We start from the raw sequence: 16869 nt of genomic DNA on the forward strand, positions 1-16869 counted from the left end.
GGCGCGTGCCGGGGGCAGGGCCGGCGGGCCGCGCGAGCCCGCCGCGAGGAAGAGGGGTTACGGGCCCCCGTGGCATTCCGAAACCTGTGCCGGCCCGCCGCCGGGCCGCCGCGCCTCGCTGCCGATGCCGACGGCACCGGACACCGGTGTGGCCCCCCCGCCCGCCGCGTCCCGGCTGCCGCGCGCGCGTACCCGAGTTCGCCTGTCCCGCACTCTGCGCCGCGGGGCCGAGCACGGGGCTCGGCCCGCCGGCGGGTGCACGGCCCTCCCGAGGCCGCGCTCGCTCGCCGAGAGCCCGCTGCCGATTCCACCGCTGCCGGTGGGGGACCGCCTCCCCCCGTCTCTCCCCTCTCGCCTCCGCTGGTGCCCGCTCCGCTGCCGGTGCCCGTCTCCGGGAGCCGCGGCCCGCCCCCCCCGCCCCCCCACCCCACGGCGCTCCGCTGCCGCTGGGGGGGAAGGGGAAGGGGGGGGGGTCCGGCCCAGGGGAGGGCCCGGCGGGAGCGGGCGGCAGTGCGTGTGAGGGGCGGCGGGGCTTGGCTACTCCCCGGCGCCCGCGGGAGAGGAAGCGGCGGGCGCGGAGGCGAGGGAGACGGCCCTCCGGGTTGGGACGGGTCCCATGGGTCCCCACCCCTAAGCTGTGGGGGGCGGACCCGCGGCGGGCTGCGGCGGAGCAGCCCGTCCGCAGAGACCTGCGAGGGCAGGCGTTCCGGGATGGCGCGCGGGGCGGGTGCCGGGCCCCGAGCGGGGGCGTCGCGTTGAGGCCAAGCGAGGCGACGGTTCGTGCCCGAGTGGGCGGCCCGAGCCACGGCTCTCCTCCCGGGTGCAGCTGCCACCCGGCGCCGGGTTACTGAGGGAAACCCCGGGCCCCGGGAGGAGGACGGGGTCGTGGCGGCGGGTGTCGGGCGCACCCCGCGGGCGGACGCTCCGCCGAGGGGCGCGGGGGCCGGCTGGCGGGTGCCGGGTTCCCCCTCCGCGTCCCGTCTCGTCGCCGCTGCCGAGGCTGCCGCCGTCGCCGCGAGGCGGCGGCGGCCCGGTGGCGGGCGGCGGCGGGGGAGGCACCCCCGCGGGGATTTCAGGTCGTTTCCCTCACCCCAGGGCCAGGTACCTAGCGCCCGCGCTTCTCCTGCCCCCCCCTCGGTGACCCACCCGTGTGGTCCCGTGTGCCAGCGTGCTCCTCCCGGGCGCCGCACCGTGCGCGCCACACTGGCCGTGCCTTCCCCCCCCCCGCCTCGGCTTCCCCCCACCCCGGTCCTTCCTCCCCCGCGGTGGGGGTGGGGGGGGCAGGGAGGGAGGGAGCGAGCGAGAGAGGGGAGAGGGCCTCCGGCCACCGTGGCCGCCGGCAGCCGCCCCGGGCAGGGATGGCCATGGGCCCCGGGCTCCGGGCCCGAGGGTTCTCGGTCGGAGAGCCGGGCGGAGGTTTAAAGACTCGGGCGGCCCGATGCGACTCGCGGAGGCGGCCGGGCGTGCTGCCGGAGGGCCGGGGGGTCGGCGCGCGCGGGCGCCGCGCCCCCCCATGCCAGCCGGCGCGCTCCGCGCTTGCCCCGCGGGCAGCCGGGACGGAGAGGGGTTACCCTGCCCCCTCTCTCCGCGGTCTGGTCTCGGCGGAGAGACGCCGCGCGGTCGGCCTAGTTGCCACTATTATTGGGTACTGCCCTGCAGTCCAGGATGCCCAGATCCAGACGCACAGCATCTTGTGTGGTATGCTGGCAGAGGAGGCAAAAAGACTGGGGTGGGGGGTGTTCTCAGAAGGCAACCTTATGGAGAACAACAATAAGCTCTTCAGGCCAGACTGGGCTGTGGTTAAGGGGTCTCAGGCAAAAGAAGTGGATGTGACTGTTCCTTATCAAAGCAGGTCATCATCTTCAGGTGACACAGTAGCAGAAGAAGTCCAGGAGTACCAGCATCTAGAGGAAGAGGTGAAGGAGGGGACAAGAACAGAAGAGGCTGAGTCCCCGGGCTTCCCAATCAGCACTCATGGGAAGTGGTAGAAAGGCAACAACAGATTCCTTGTTGACCTTGGACTCTCCAGTGGCCATCTGAAGAGGATGGCGAAGCTCTTCTCACACAGGGCTCTCCTTTCCTCTGTGGAGATCTTTACCAGCAAAGGAAAGAATGTTTACTTCTTCAACTGGTATTACTATTTGTGAGACTTTGGAGTAACAAAATCCTTCTTCAAAGGCAAGAGTAAAATTCTCCAGCACCCAGATGATGACGGGTGCTTGCTCAGTCTTCTGTACCATTGAATCTTGCTATGGCCTGGCTCCTTTGTGGTCGAGCCTGGTATGTATGGGACATGGAATCTGCTCCTCAAATGAGCGCTACTGAATTTGACGTGGGTGGATGGGCTGTCTACCAAGCCCAATCCAGAAAAGGTGCCAGAGAGATTTTCTGTGGTTCATTAATAGCACTCGGTTGACCCTGCCAGGAGCATATGCCTGTCTCAAAGATTAAGCCATGCATGTCTAAGTACCCCTTCTGCTGCAGACAATCTGCAGCCTGAGCCCATGGCTTTGCTATCGTGGTGATAATCCCCCGGTACTCAGGTTAGCACTCACCACTCTGCTCACACCAGAGGCACAGAGCCTGCCCTGGGAAGATCTGGGCAAGCTTGCCCACATCTCCTAGCCGCTGGCTCTGGCACAGCCAGCCAGCCAGCTCCAAGGCCTCCCATGGCAGTGGCACATTACCAGGCCTTGGGTTGGATGAGTCCCCCTTGGCATAAGTGAAGCTCCCCATTGTACACACACTCGCCGGCGCAGGGGCTGCCATGCTGAGCCCACAGCAGTCAGCTCGCAGCTGCTCTGTGCAGTGCTGAGGCTCTCACACAGAGCCAAGCAGGCAGAAGTGCCGTGGCTCAGCTGCCTGTGCAACTAGGTGGGTGAATAGCTGCAGCAAAGCAAAAGCAAGCAGCAGCTGGTTGCCAGCAAAGGTTCAGCTCACAGGCTGTGCTCCCTCCCAAGCATGGCTAGCCTGCATCTTTCTGCATGTGTCTTCCCTGGGCCCTGCTCTCACCTGGGGAACTGGCAGCAGTGACAGCTTTCCTTCTGCCTGTGTGGAATGCACTCTGGTCATCTCAAAGCTCCTGGTCCTGCCAAGAGCAGTCAGCAGAAACCCAGCAGCTCTGCAGTCCTTCACTTGGGGCTCCATGGAGGGCTGTGAAGGAAGAGACAGTGTGAACACCAGAGAACTGTCCTCTCTTCCTCTGGCAAGTGGCACTGCCTGTTTGTTCAGGCAGTTAGAGAGGGGGGCCTTGGCCTCTACTCTGCCCCTACCCCTGGTATCCCTGGATCTCTTACAAAGCTGAAGCTGGAACCCATTGCCCCTTATATGATCTCAAGATCCCCACTAAACTCCGGATCTCATGCCCTGGGTCCTGTCCGTCAAATGTTAAGCAACACCATGGCTCGCATTCCTAAGACTCATCCCTAACTTCAAGCCTAAATCCTGTGCTAAGAAAGCTACCTCATACACTATTCAACGACAAGAAACCTTCAATGAAACAGGGAACCTGTGCTAAGGTTTTCCCAAAACAGTAATTCTCCTTAACTCTAACAAGAGAGATCTAACACCTACGTGAATCCTGCACACTAACCACAGAGTACAAAGCATCACCTGATGCCAAAGGCTAATTCATAAGGGTTATACATACACTTCTACACACTAACAGCATTCCAAAAACCCAGAGCCTTGCACCCATCCTCAAAGGCAAGCTCGAAGACGTTTGATCCCTGGGAGACAGAGGAAGGGCAGTGGCTATGAGGAGTGAAAAGAGGTGGAAATGAGAGGAGAGACAAGAGGTAAGTGAAAGAGAGCAACAGGTGAAGGTGTGAGGGATAAGCTCATGGTTGTGAGGTCACCTGTGCTGCAGGAAGTGGCTTGGTGAGGAGCATGAGGCAGGCATTGTGAGGTACTCAAGGGAAGGTCAGGGGCATGCCAGGAGGGAGGAGAGGTAGTGTGGGAGGGGGCCAAGCCCCAACGCCAAGCCCAGCAATGAACCAGCAGCCCAAAGCTTTCCCTGACCCCACTAAGCACAAAGCCCAAAGCCTGCATGCATGCCTGAAGCCTAAGGCCAAACTTGCTCTGTCGCAGCCCCTAAGCACCCAGCCTTCTTGTAAGCCAAGCTGGCAGGGGTGTGTGGCCTGGGTGGCAGAGGAAGGTTTTGGAGGGCTGGAAGCAGAGGCAGGTTGGAGGGGCAGTGCTTGGGTGCTGATGAGCAGGTGCTCTGTGTTGTCTCAGCGCAGCATGCAGGAGCTGGAGGCAGGCGCGGGAGGACAGGAAGGGCTGCCAGGTGGCAGCCAGGAGAGAGGCCATGTTGTGGGGAGGTAAGGGGCCTTGAGGTAATGGTTCTGCAGCTGGGACAGCACCTGGCAGAGCCCCTCCGGGAGGCCCCCACCCCATGCCTAAGCACTGACCTGAAGCCCTACCCTTGCACCTTGCTGCCTTGGCGTCCTAAATTCGCCAAGGCCAAACCCCAAGGGCTACACTGAAGCCTCCGTCTCTGCCCGCTTCCCCGAACTTGGACCCTGTGCCTGAAGCTAATCCCAAGGCCTCATCGCTCGCCTTGGGGTGCTGTACCGGGCTGCAGCCCTCACCCCCACTCCAACCCACAGCCCTCTGCCAAAGCTCTAGCCCCTACCGCAAACCCTGAGCACCAAGGCCAAGCCCTACACTGAGCCAGCAGCCAAAAGCTTTGCCTGACCCCACTCAGCACAAAGCCCAAAGCCTGCACGCATGCCTGAAGCCTAAGGCCAAACTTGCTCTGGCGCAGCCCCTAAGCACCCAGCCTTCTTGTAAGCCGAGCTGGAAGGGCTTGGGGGCCTGGGAGGCAGAAGAAGAGCAGGGCAGGTGGGGTGCTGGAGTGCAGGGGCGTGGAGCTGAGGGGAGAGGGCAGAGGCAGGCAAGAGGCAGGTGGCGGTGAAGGTGTGAGGGCTGCGCTGTAGATCGGGAGGTCACTTGTGCTGCAGCAATGTGATTGGTGAGGAGCAGGAGGCGGGCATTGTGAGGTGCTCCTGGGAAAAGGAAGGGCATGGCAGGAGGGCCACAGGTGGCTGGGGTGGCAGAGGCAGAGGCAGGCTGGAGGGAGAGCGCTTCTTTTTTTCCCAAGAGGTCTCTTCTGTTTCAGCACTTGACTGCCCAAGGCAAGAATGCAACCTGTGAGGACAGGAAGGCTCCATTTTCTCAGGCATACCTGGCCTCCCTGATAGCATCCACTCAATGTAAAGCCATTTCCTCAGTGCGGTGCCTGTGCACTTGGCTCTTCTTCCAAAATTGGAGTCACAAAAGTGGTGATGGAATTGTATCCTGAAAGCACTCATTGCTTTGGTTTCATTGTCCACGGGCTCAGGTTGATGTGTTCAGTGTCCCTTTTTAACCTGTTAGGGAACCGGGTTTAGATTCAGGGTTCACTTTTGGGGCCCTGTGTCAGTGGAGATTGTTAAGGATCCCAGAGTAACCTTCCTGAGGCTGTGACACATTTGTTTGGGTGAGTGATGGCTGACCATCTTCCTGGAGAGGCAATAAGCTGCTAGCAGAGCTCGGAGCATTTTCGGGAACATCATACAGTGGGGGTGGGCAGTGAGTGGAGCCATACAACACACGAGACCATCCAAGGTGGAGTCACCGAGCGGTAAAGAGCAAAATCAGGAAATGCATAGGTAAAGGAGGGCTCCGCAATCCCAGGAGAGGCCATGGAGACCCAGAAGGCTCAGGGAAGAGAGACTGGAGAGCCATCCTTGTACTCTCTCTGAAATGCCATAGGCTGGCTCCAGTGCAGCCTCATAACATATCTTGTGCCCTCAGAAATGCTGCCTGGGCCCTCTGAGCACCCTCCACAGCCACATAAAACGGGAGGCGGGGACTGCCAGTGGCATGAGAACCATCCTCTTGGGTCTGCTTTCTGCTCTTACAAGAATGGGCACAGTGGAGCCGCCTCACGGCCCTGTGGCACCACCATTGGCTCTCTGCTGAGCAGCAGTGCCTGCACAGAGCCCTGCAGGGAGCACAGGGGAGGGGGACCTGGAGCAGCTGGCCAGGCCAGTGTGGACACCGTCATCTGGGGAAAGGCTTTCTGGGGAGCAGGGATGTGCCTGGAGGGGAGCAAGGGGGTGGTTCCCAGGAAAGGTGAGAAGTGTCATGGCTTCTTTATAAAAACTGCTAAGGATATGCATATGATCAACAGTTGTCATCTGTGGACACTGTGTGGTTCAAATCTCAATACGATACAACCTGGCAACTCTGAGAAACATCGGAGTCTTTGGAACAACCCTTGGGTTGGACTATCAAGACCAGAGTTGCAGGAGAAACTTCAGTCCTGGACATTGTTCACATATTCAGAGGATAAATTGTCAGAGGGCCAGCTTACCCAAATAAATGGACAAATACTTGATTGGGCAATCTTTCTCACAATCATGTCATCACCACCAGCTAACTCTAGGTTGGCTGGATCACTTTAACCTGGAAAAGGGACCTAGCTAGGTGTTTACATAAGGTGTACGTAGGTGTTTAATAAATAGCCACATGCCACATCATCTAATTAGTAGCGCTCAGGAATGGATCAACAAGATTCTCCCTGTCCTTATCTACCATCCAGCGAAACCACAGCCAAGGGAATGGGCTTGGTGCAAGCAGTGGGGAAAGAAGACCCTATTGAGATTGACTCTGGTCTGGCACTGAGAAGAGACACGAGAGGTCTGAATGGACCTCTCTGAAAGGACATGAGAGGAGAAGAAGTGGGACACTACTCTGATGGTTTTTTGCACTCACTTGGCTAGGTAGGGTTGATCAGGTGCTGCGCATGGCTGGACAAACATGCTGACCTGTTCACACTTGGCCAGTCCATTTTAACCTCTTTTCTCTCATGCTTCTTTCTCCCCAGTCCCCTTTAGGCAATAACCCCTCCAGTCCACAAGGCTGTCAAGGAGAGTCACTTGGGTGGCCTCATCTGGGAGCGTACACCCCCTCCAAGGCCCCAGGGACATAATCGCTGCCCTAGGAATGTCCAAGTCTGGGTGTTCCTTTGCAGTGATTAGGCTCCTGGCATTCCTCTGCCATCACTGTTCATCTGTTCTTTGTATTGATGGTGACTAGCCTTCCAACACAAACTCACAGTTTAGTCCAGTGTTTGGCCCATATGTTCTGCAAGTGTTAACAAGCCACAGAAACGATATGCAGAGGAGTTACTGTGCAGCTCTGGGCACAGTGTAATCTGCTTCTCCATAAAATGCATTCTTAGGAAAAACAGGCACTGGCTAAGGTTGAACAATAAGAAAACAGTAGCAACTGGGAGAAAACTGGAAGCTGCTTCTTGACAACCTTGCCCCACCCCTTGCAACTGACTTCCTAAGAAAACATGGGATCTCATTTTGCTCCTGTTGTAGATGACTGCATTAATCAATGCAGACACCGCACAGTAAAAAACAAACAAAGAGCTACTATGGAGTTAGTGGCTACGTATAGGTACAGGTATGTATAGGTAGAGGTATATATAGGTAGAGGTATATATAGTAGTGTAAACAAGGAAGGAGGCAGCAGCACAGTGGAGATCTTAACATACAGCATTATTATGCATATAAAAGAGTCCATGTCTAAAAACAAACCCAAGAAGCCTGTTTTCACAGAAGGATGAACTGGAGCAAGACAGTAAGGGGATTGCACAGGTGATCTGGCTCAAGTCATTGCCTCTGCTGAAGGATACAGCATGCATGCAGAATGGTGGGTTGCAAGGGAGCACTCACATTGTCTTTGGCCAGTTAGAAACAGATATTAACTCTTAAAGACCTAAAAACACTTACAAGATCTCAGACTCAAAGAGTGGTCCTACTTTGAACAGGCGGTCAGGACCCTTGGGACACTGTCTCTGACAGTATCTGGTCTGGAGCATTGTTTAGGAAAGGAAGAATCTCTTTTGACACCTTCAAGCACATGGCATGAAAATTTTGCATTGAGGGATTACTTGAGGCCCTAATAGAAATACTTACCACCATCATCATCATCATCATCCTATAACACCGTTAAAAATGATAATAACAACAATACTAGAGGCAGCCTTTTTAAGGCTTATGGTAGGAGTCTCAACATGGAATGTGTTGAGCAAGTAGGTATTGTGTGAAGCATACCTGGCATGTTGGTGAAGTTTATGAATATGTGGAAAAAAACCTGTAGGACAGGTAAGAATCAAAAGATCTCTCCAGCTGTTACTCTTAGCCCTTGTCACCCAAGCTCACCTTACCTTTAGCCCTAAGGATCGGTTCTGGAAGCTTTCTTCAAATGGAATCCACTATTCCCACTCATTTTGAGATTAAGGGTGAGATTCAATCTGAGATTAGGACACCTACGTTTGGGGTTCCAAATGTACCTTCCTCCCTGTGAGACAAGTGCCTGAACAGCAGTTTTAACCACTGTGAATCTAGGCAATGGGGGTGGGATTCAGTTGCCCAAACATAGGTGTCTAGCACCATCTCAGATGCCCTAAGATAGCTGACAGCCATACAGGGCTGGTAGATCTGTCACAGGACCTATGCCTTTCTGGAGCAGCAGAGAGACACCAGCTGAGATACACAGAGTATTTCAAGTGGCATGACATACATGTCTGCACATGGCCAACTGAACCCCACAATATCAACTGAATCCCTCCTTGTCTATTGGCTTTAGGCTAAGATGAATCATGTCCTGACTTTTGACAGCTCTGACTGGGGGTGGGATTCAGCTGCCAAAAGAAAGAAAGAAAGAAAGAGAAAAAAAAATCAAGTGACGTTTGAGGGTAAACCACTCCAAAAAAAGGTGTTTTTATTGAAGTATCACTCTCTGGAGCCGCTTCTCTTCTCCACTTGGAGGAATGGGAGTGGCTGTTCCACCAATATATATTAGTCTTTATGCACTGATATTGCCCAAGATAGCAGACGTAGGGCCATATGTAGTATGTAGGATTTTTCCTGAAGGGACCCAGGCTGTTGGCAGTGAAAAGCAGATTTCTGCACAAGACATTCTTGAGCCAAAAGCTCCTCTGATTGCATTGTCCATTGCCTACTATCCCACACAAGCTGCAAGGCAGAACATTTTCTGCACTAGTAACTGTCTGGAGAAAAGTCTTCTCTTTAGGGCACGTTTCACCTCCGCATTCCTCAGGGTGTAGATCAAAGGGTTGAGGACGGAGGTGACAACATTATACATAAGGGTGGCTATCATGTCCTGCCTGGGTGAACTCCCTGAGGAAGGTGGCACATAGTTAAAAATAACAGGGACATAGAGTAAGGCCACTACTGTGAGATGGGAGATGCAAGTGGAGAAGGATTTCCTCCTCCCCTGCCTCGACTGGACTTTCAGTCGGAGGAAGGAAAAGATGTACAGGTAAGAAAAGAGTATGAAGACAAAGGGGCCTATCGCCATACTCCCCGTGATGATGCTGAGAAGGCGCAGGTTGAGCTGGTTGCTATTGCAGGCTAGTCTCACCAGGGGCTTGGTGTCGCAGAAGAAGTGGTGGATGTGGTTGGGGCCACAGAAATGGAGCCAGGAGGTCATGACTGTGTGCATCAGAGCATGAAGGAAGCCAGTAACCCAAGCAGCTGCAGCCAGCAGCAGGCAGGCCCGTGGGCTCATGATCAGGCTGTAGCGCAGCGGGTGGCAGATGGCCACAAAGCGGTCATAGGCCATGACAGCCAGCAGCAAAGCTTCGCTGCTGCCCAGGAAGTGGAAGAAGTGGAGTTGGCTTAGGCAGCCAGTGTAAGAAATACCCTGGTGCCCCCAGAGGAACCCAGCCAGCATCTTGGGGATAGTAACTGTGGAGTAGAAAATATCCAGGCAGGAGAGGTTGCAGAGGAAAAGGTACATGGGGATGCGTAGCCGAGGTTCACATATCACCACAGTCACAATTGCCACATTCCCCAGCAGGCTGGACAGGTAGAGCAGGGAGAAGAGCATGAACAGGAACTGCTGCAGCCCTTGAAGGCTGGACAGGCCAAGCAGGATGAACTTGCTCACCTCTGTCTGGTTATCCATCCCTGCAGGGAAAGAGAGAAGAACTTAGCAGTAGCTTGCTGTCTTTCTGTCCTGAGCTGCTATTTCCGTTCCCCAGAGTCCTCTTCCATAAGGTGCAGCAGCAGCTGATGCTGCCTCATGAATGGAAGAGATCAGACACTGAGTCCGGAAAGGGACACGAAAGAATTCCTTGATTTTCCACCCCAGCTGTTTCAACAAATACTAGAAACTGTTGTAACCTAGATGGCCAGTACTGATGCTGGATCTGCCACCTGTGTACCAGCTCACTGAAAGGAATGGTGTGTTTGAGGACAGCGAGAAAAGGAAATGGAAGGGAGGTAGGAAGGGAGGGAGGGAGAGAAGGAGGGAGGGAAGGATAGTTGGTTACCTAATTTTTAAGTGAAGATCATTCTGAAATCCTGTTTCTTTTTTTTTAATTCAAAAAAGGGTTTTCTAATATGTTTTCTTCATTCCAAATCCTAGCTGAATATACTGTATCTTTCCAAAGCTGAAGTATTATAGTAGTATAGTTGATCACATATAGTACACCACTTTCAAAGAGGATTAATTCAGACTGTTCGGTGGTGTCAGAAAACCTTTATATAGTCCTCCCTGTCATGGAAACAATCACATTTCTTTCCAACAAAGCAAAATTTCCATCTCTCTGATAACTCCTCTTGGGATCAAGCCTCTGAACCTTACGGGACTTCAGTGCAGAAAACATCAAGGCAAAGCATTTCAGGCACACAGAAAACTAATGATGTTGGGGGGAGTTGAACTGATTACTGATTATTTGTACAGCCAGCTCCCATAAGCAGGAGGAAGCTGTAGAATCAAAAGCCATTTCTGGAAATATGCAAGGTTATAGCACATCATTCTCAGGAAGACTAACAGTTTTAATGGGGAATTTTCCAAGGAGTTTGACACATGTTTTTGTAATTCCCAAGGATAATACATGGAATAAGTATCATGGCTTTGTTTGACCTGCTACAATTGCACAGATGAACTCTGCCTCTGACTTAACATCTTTTGCTCCCTTTATAGTCCATGAAGATCTTAAAATGCTTTTTCTTTTCTTCTCACTTCTAAAGATGGAGATAACAAACTATGGTGATTTTCTGAAGGCCTCAAATACCTGTTTCACTGTCCCCTCTGCAAGCTGTGTTTGCCATGAGCAATGGCATCTGAAACCTCCATAGAAGTGCCCAGGTGCCTGACTGAGAACACACAGAGGCAGGGGCTGGTGGGGCAGCAAAAGACCCTGCAGGTGCTGTCATAGTTCGCGCAGCCCGTGGTGGTGGTGGCCATCACAGGGCTGTACTGCGCTGGCAAGTCCCACCTCATGAACAGGCTGGGTTGTGAGAGGATGGGTGAGAGAGGTGGTGAGCCACACAGGTCCCAGCTCTGGGCAGCAAAGATGCCTCCATTTTCCTGCTCTGTAGCTGACACTGCTGAGCCCCTTGCATCCCCTCCACAGGTTTCTCCCTGGCCTTCACCATGCAGGCCCATACTAAAGGTATCTGGCTGCGCTGTGTGCCTCAGCCCTGTCAGCCTGGACACACGCTGGTGCTCCTGGACACTGAAGGGCCGGGTGATGCAGAGAAGGTGTGGGAGAAGCAGAGGCTTCCTTTTGTGCCTACAGAGAACTTTGTGGAAGCTCTCAAGGGCCCAGGCATGTGGCAGGACTCAAGGTGTTCTCATTGCCCGCACTGGTGTGCCAGGAAGAGACAGAGGCTGTGGGGAAGGAGGTCAGTGTAGCGCTAACTGGATAAAGTCTTCTGGCTGAGGAAGTCCTGTCTGGCATCCTTCACCTCTGCCTTCGCCTGTCAGAGCCCTCATTCTGCCTGGGATGCTGGCTGTCTGCAGGGGACTGGAGCCAGTCTGTGGCTGGGCCCATGACGGTTTGTGGGACACCGCCTCTTCACAGCCACTCTCCCTCTCATTCTGGATCTTTGATTACTCAGCAGCCATCAGGCTGGTGGGCCTTTTGAGATCCGGTGGCTGGCAGGGAGCTCCAGGCTTTTGAACTGGAGCTGTCTCTGTGGTGCTGACAGCCAGAGGAGCTAGGAGAAGGCTCGTGAGGTGGACAAGCTGCCAAATTCCTCAGCACTTGCTGGTAAACTTCAGCAGACCAGGAATGGGGAGCTCAGGGAGTCCTTTAATAATCAGAAGCCTGTGGGACTCGGAGAGTTAGGAGTTGAAGACAAGGCAGCTACAGGAAGACATGGTGATGTCACGTGTGGGGGTCTCTCCAAAAAGCTGACCCTGCCATGGCCCATGGTTAGGCATTTAGGGCCTGGGGATTTGGGGCTTTGCTCACTCTTAGGGGGCCTTGCACAGAGTTTCTTGGTATGAGCCAAGGCTGTTTGTTCCAGGGAAACACCAAGAATGACGCATGGATCTTCGTGCTAGCCGTACTGCTGTCCCGCACTCTGGTCTATAACAGCAAGGGCACCATCGACCAGCAAGACATTGGTCTTTTCCCCATCAAATGCCGATAGCTGGGGAGGGTGGGGTTAGAGTTAGGGTTAACCCCTTCCTGCATGAGGATCCAGCATCTCTGTTTCCTTAGCCAGCTCCCCAGCTATGTGACGAAGCTGACGGAGAATGTAAAGGTGAAAGCAACACCTCGGGAGAGTGGAGATGAACTGGAGGATTCAGATAAAGTTTCCTAGTTCTTCCTGACCTTTGTCTGGGCCGTGCGGGACTTCACATTGCACCTGAAGGTGGATGGGGAGGAAATCTCTGAGGACGCGTACCTGGAGAATGTGCTGAAGTTAAAGCCTGGTAGGGGAATGGTGCTGTTCCCAGTGCTTTACTTCAGGAAGGGCAGGATGTGTCCAGCTCTGGACAGCTGCATTTCAGCATAAGGCAACAAAAGCCCAAGCCCTGTGAGCTTGCTCCCTGGCCTACCTCCGCAGGTAGCAGCCAGGAAACCCATCTCTATAACCATTCCCGGGAATGCCTCCACCAGATCTCCCCAGACTGGAAGTGCTTTGGTTTTGACCAGCCAACCAGCAAGAGGGACCTGCCACCCTTGCAAGAGCTTCATAACAGTGAGATCGAGCCTGAATTCCAGGAGCAGCTGGTGAAATTCTGCAGCCACATCTGGGAGAAGTCTGCACCCAAGACCATCCATGGTGGCAGCACAGTAGTAATGGGGAACTGTGAATGCCAGGGTCCAGAAGGTCAGGGCTGGCTAGTGGCTCTTGGGACTGTGTCTGGGGAAGGCTCAAATGCACAGCCAAATGATGCAGGTGGGAAATGGAAGAGCTTTTCCACTGGCTGCTGTACTTGCCTCTTGATTGAGAGCCACATCTCTCCCGTTTCCCCTCCCTATAGCCATTCTTGCTGCTCTGCCCCTTTGCTGCTGTTGCAGACTGAGCATTGTGGCTTCACCACTCCCAGCTGCTCAGAGCTGAGGATGGTCCTCAGGGCACCTTCACTCCTCAGGAAAGGCACTCCCTGAGGGTTGTCACAGGGACCAGCATGTGGTTGAGTCCCACCTCTCAGAGACGAGAGAGTGACAGAGAGCTCCTCATCTACCAGTGGCAAACTTCTAGAAAGGTCTCATCCCCATGGGAGTGTGCTACCATGCCCTGGGACCTCTTCCCCATCCTAGAGGATCTGGGTCAGGAGGGATGTCTGGAGGTCTATACTCACACCCTCTGCTCTGAGCATGGCTAACTTCCCAGTTAGAGCATCTTGGTCAGTACTTTGTCCAGACAAGTTCTGAAAATCTCCGGGCCCCTGCACCACTACTGCTCCACTCTGATGCTGACAGTTTTTTCCCTAACACCCAGCTGAAATGTCCCTTGCTGCTGCTTGTGCCCTTGTGCCTATTGCACCTTCTCCTCCTGTTCCCCCGGCCTGCTCTGAGCACCTGCTTTGGACTAAGCAGAGACAGGCACTGCTTATTCCTACCTGGGGTCAGAGGAGGGCACATGGAGACTCACCTTTACCCAGCCCAGAGGGACTGTGGCAGTGCCCATGGGCTGATGACAGAGCAGAGCAGGACGGAGGGGAAGTGAGAAGATCTCCAACAGCTCCTCCCGCAAACCCCAGGTAGGGAATAACTCACTGGAAAGCAGTCCTGAAAGAAGACTACGAAGTAGAAGGGAATGCTCTGGTGAGCTGCCTGCTCTTGCACGCCTGGACTCTGCATTTCATCTATGGGCACTCTAAAGAGTGATGCCTGTGATTTCAGCTCTAGGCACATCCCAGACCCCCCGTGACCAACAGCAAGTCCCTACCGAAACCGCAGGGGGCTGCTCTGGCTTCAGAGGGGCTGCTGGGGGAGCACTGGGGCTGGCGCTGCTCACCCTGCACCTCCCAACCCAGGGTGCCTCTTGGGCTCCTGGCAGCTTTTGCAATGATCAGGAGGGAGAGCCTGTTCCATACCAGTGCAATGCACCAGGGTAGTGTTTCTTATGATCCCAGCAAGAAAGGCACTCAGACTCTGTAAGGTATTACTTAAAATACCATTTATTGGAGCTAACACAAGAAGGAAAAAGAGGAAAGATAGTATTATGTCCCCTTAGATGCTGAGAAGCCCAAGCTGTGCAGCATCAGACAGACCTCCAATCAGGGCATGGCATGGCACAACACATGGTGCAGATCTCATCCATGGAGAGGTTCACCAGCATCTTGGTCTTTAGGGCTCTTACAGGATTTCCTCAGAAGAAAACAATCCTATTCATCATTTATAGTGTCAAAAGGAGGTTTGCATGAGAACTTGCTCCTTCTCTTAAGATAAAGACAAGGGCACACAGGTGGTGGAATTGCCAATAGCAAATGGGAGCTGTCTACAGGCAGGTGTTATAATACGACAAGAAAGTTTATCCTGCAGCCAAGGGACACGTGCAGCACAGCACAGGCTTGAAGGCCAAGCTGTACATGCAGCAAGGTGCAGCACAGCACGGCACATGCCTGTGCCTGCTCAGGTTACCCGTTATGTGGATCACCAACTCCTCGATGTACAATAGTCTTCCAGTTAGGATCACTAGCGAGCCCTGTCTTGCTTGGGTCCAGGGGCAGTTTGGAGGCCTCAGCAGCGTGGGAGGGAGAGGTTGGAGATACCTGAGTGCAATGGAGGTGCTGCTCTGGGGTCTGGGACCTGGCAGAGATGGCTCTGCCCTGGATACTGCCTGTGGAGCCGGTTCCCAAGAGAGAAATGGTCTCAGCTGTCCCCAGGGCATGGGTGAGTGACAGGAGGGAACCCGAGGAGGCCAGGCCTGGGACAGGGATGGGAAATGGCTCTGTCAGAAGTCTCCCACAGAGGGGATGAGCTGGGCCTACAGTGCCAGGGGCCATCATGATGTGGTACAGCCCCAGGGCATGCTCTGCCGGCTGCCAGAGTGGGGCTGGGCTGTGATACCAGTGCCAGGAGGCCTTCCCCAATGGGCTCCCAAGCTGCCAGCTGGCTCCTAGCCCTTGCCTTAACGCTGCTCACCCTAATGAGCTTCCCAGGGCCTGCAGGGCCTGCAGAGCTGGTTCCTGCTCTGTGCAGCACAGCTGCCTCTTGGCAATGGAGCAGTGAGGAGTGTCCTGGCTCCAGCCTGCACCCAGCCCTGCTGCCCTGCTCGTGGTCCCACAGACCTGCCCTGCAGGCATTTCACAGGGCAGGGTACCTTCAGGGGTGGGGAAACATCCCCCTGGCACAGTCCCAATGATGTGCCCCATCCCCCCGCAGCCCTCCTGCTTTGGCAGCCTCCCACCAGTGCCCAGTCCCTGCCTAGCCCTGGCTGTGCCCCACACAGGGGTCAGCAGACCGCTGTCCTCCAAGGGTCTTTGGGGGTCTGGGCCAGGAGAGAGGCTGCTCAGGGCTGGCTCTTCCCCCTCGATACAGATGCTGACATCAGGCCTGGAATGAACAATCAGAGCTGGAATTTACCACTGCAAGGGCACAGGTCTTTACCTTTTCCAGCTACGCATCAAATGTTCTCTCCTTTCGAGAGGCTCCACCCATTGCATGCCCCCAGCACATGGTGCCCCTGGAGATCCCATGTGCTCTCCAAGTTGCCTCCAGATTCCCTGCCAGAAGGATGGTGTCTGCCACTGGTCCTGTCTCATGTATGACAGCCCTGGGCAGGTGAGTGGGAGCCCATTCACCATCTCCACTGCCACCACAGTGAGCCATGAATCTAGCCCTCCATGCCTAGCAGTCTTTACTGGTAAGACTGGTCCTCAGGAATCCCAGGACCTAGAGTCCGGGGTGGGGGAATCTGGAGAAAGGAAGACTTTCTCTTGGTAGAGGAGGATTGGGTTAGGGATCACTTCAGCAAACAACTTACACAAGTCCATGGGCCCTGATGGGATGCATCCACAAGTCCTGAGGCAGCTGGCAGACATCATTGCTAGGCGACTCTCAATTATCTCTGACAGATCATGGCAACCAGGAGAGGTGCTTGAGGACGGGAAGAAAGCAGATGTCACTCCAGTGTTCAAAAACGGCAAGAGAGAGGACCTAGGGAACTGCAGGCCAGTCAGCGTCACCTCAATCCCTGGGAAGGTGATGGAGCAGTTCATCCTGGGAGCCATTTCCAAGTATATGAAGGATAAGAAGGTGATCAGGAGTAGTCAGCCTGCACTCACCAAGGGGGAATTATGCTTAACCAACCTGATAGCCCTCTGTGATGGAAAGACTGGCTGGGTGGAGGAGGGGAGAGCAGTGGATGTTGTGTATGTCCAGTTTGTTCAAATCTTCCCTAATCTGAGCCTCCTCTACCAAGGGTAAATCTTCACCTCTCATATTCCCATGGGTCTCAGGGGCCTGAGATTCCTGAAGCCAAGTCTCATCAGGAAAGACTGAAACAAAGCAGGCACTATAAACCTTTGCCTTTTCCATGTCCTTTGTTACCATGTCCCCTGCCCTATTCTGCGCTGGAACCACATATT

General features: G+C 54.7%; 1 protein-coding gene across 1 annotated transcript; it reads right to left on the reverse strand.

The window, feature by feature from the left end:
• Positions 1-9024: 9024 nt before the first annotated feature.
• LOC135327022 (olfactory receptor 12D1-like) lies at positions 9025-9993 on the reverse strand. Its single transcript, XM_064504647.1, has one exon. It carries the CDS (start codon positions 9991-9993, stop codon positions 9025-9027), a length of 969 nt encoding a protein of 322 aa, XP_064360717.1.
• Between the last annotated feature and the right edge of the window lie 6876 nt (positions 9994-16869).

This window comes from Dromaius novaehollandiae, unplaced genomic scaffold (assembly GCF_036370855.1).
Source record: "Dromaius novaehollandiae isolate bDroNov1 unplaced genomic scaffold, bDroNov1.hap1 HAP1_SCAFFOLD_45, whole genome shotgun sequence".
NCBI lineage: Eukaryota > Metazoa > Chordata > Aves > Casuariiformes > Dromaiidae > Dromaius > Dromaius novaehollandiae.

What these genes read in the sequence shown, in the direction of transcription:
- LOC135327022 (XM_064504647.1), bottom strand. Translation starts at nt 9,993, where the DNA reads ATGGATAACCAGACAGAGGTGAGCAAGTTCATCCTGCTTGGCCTGTCC.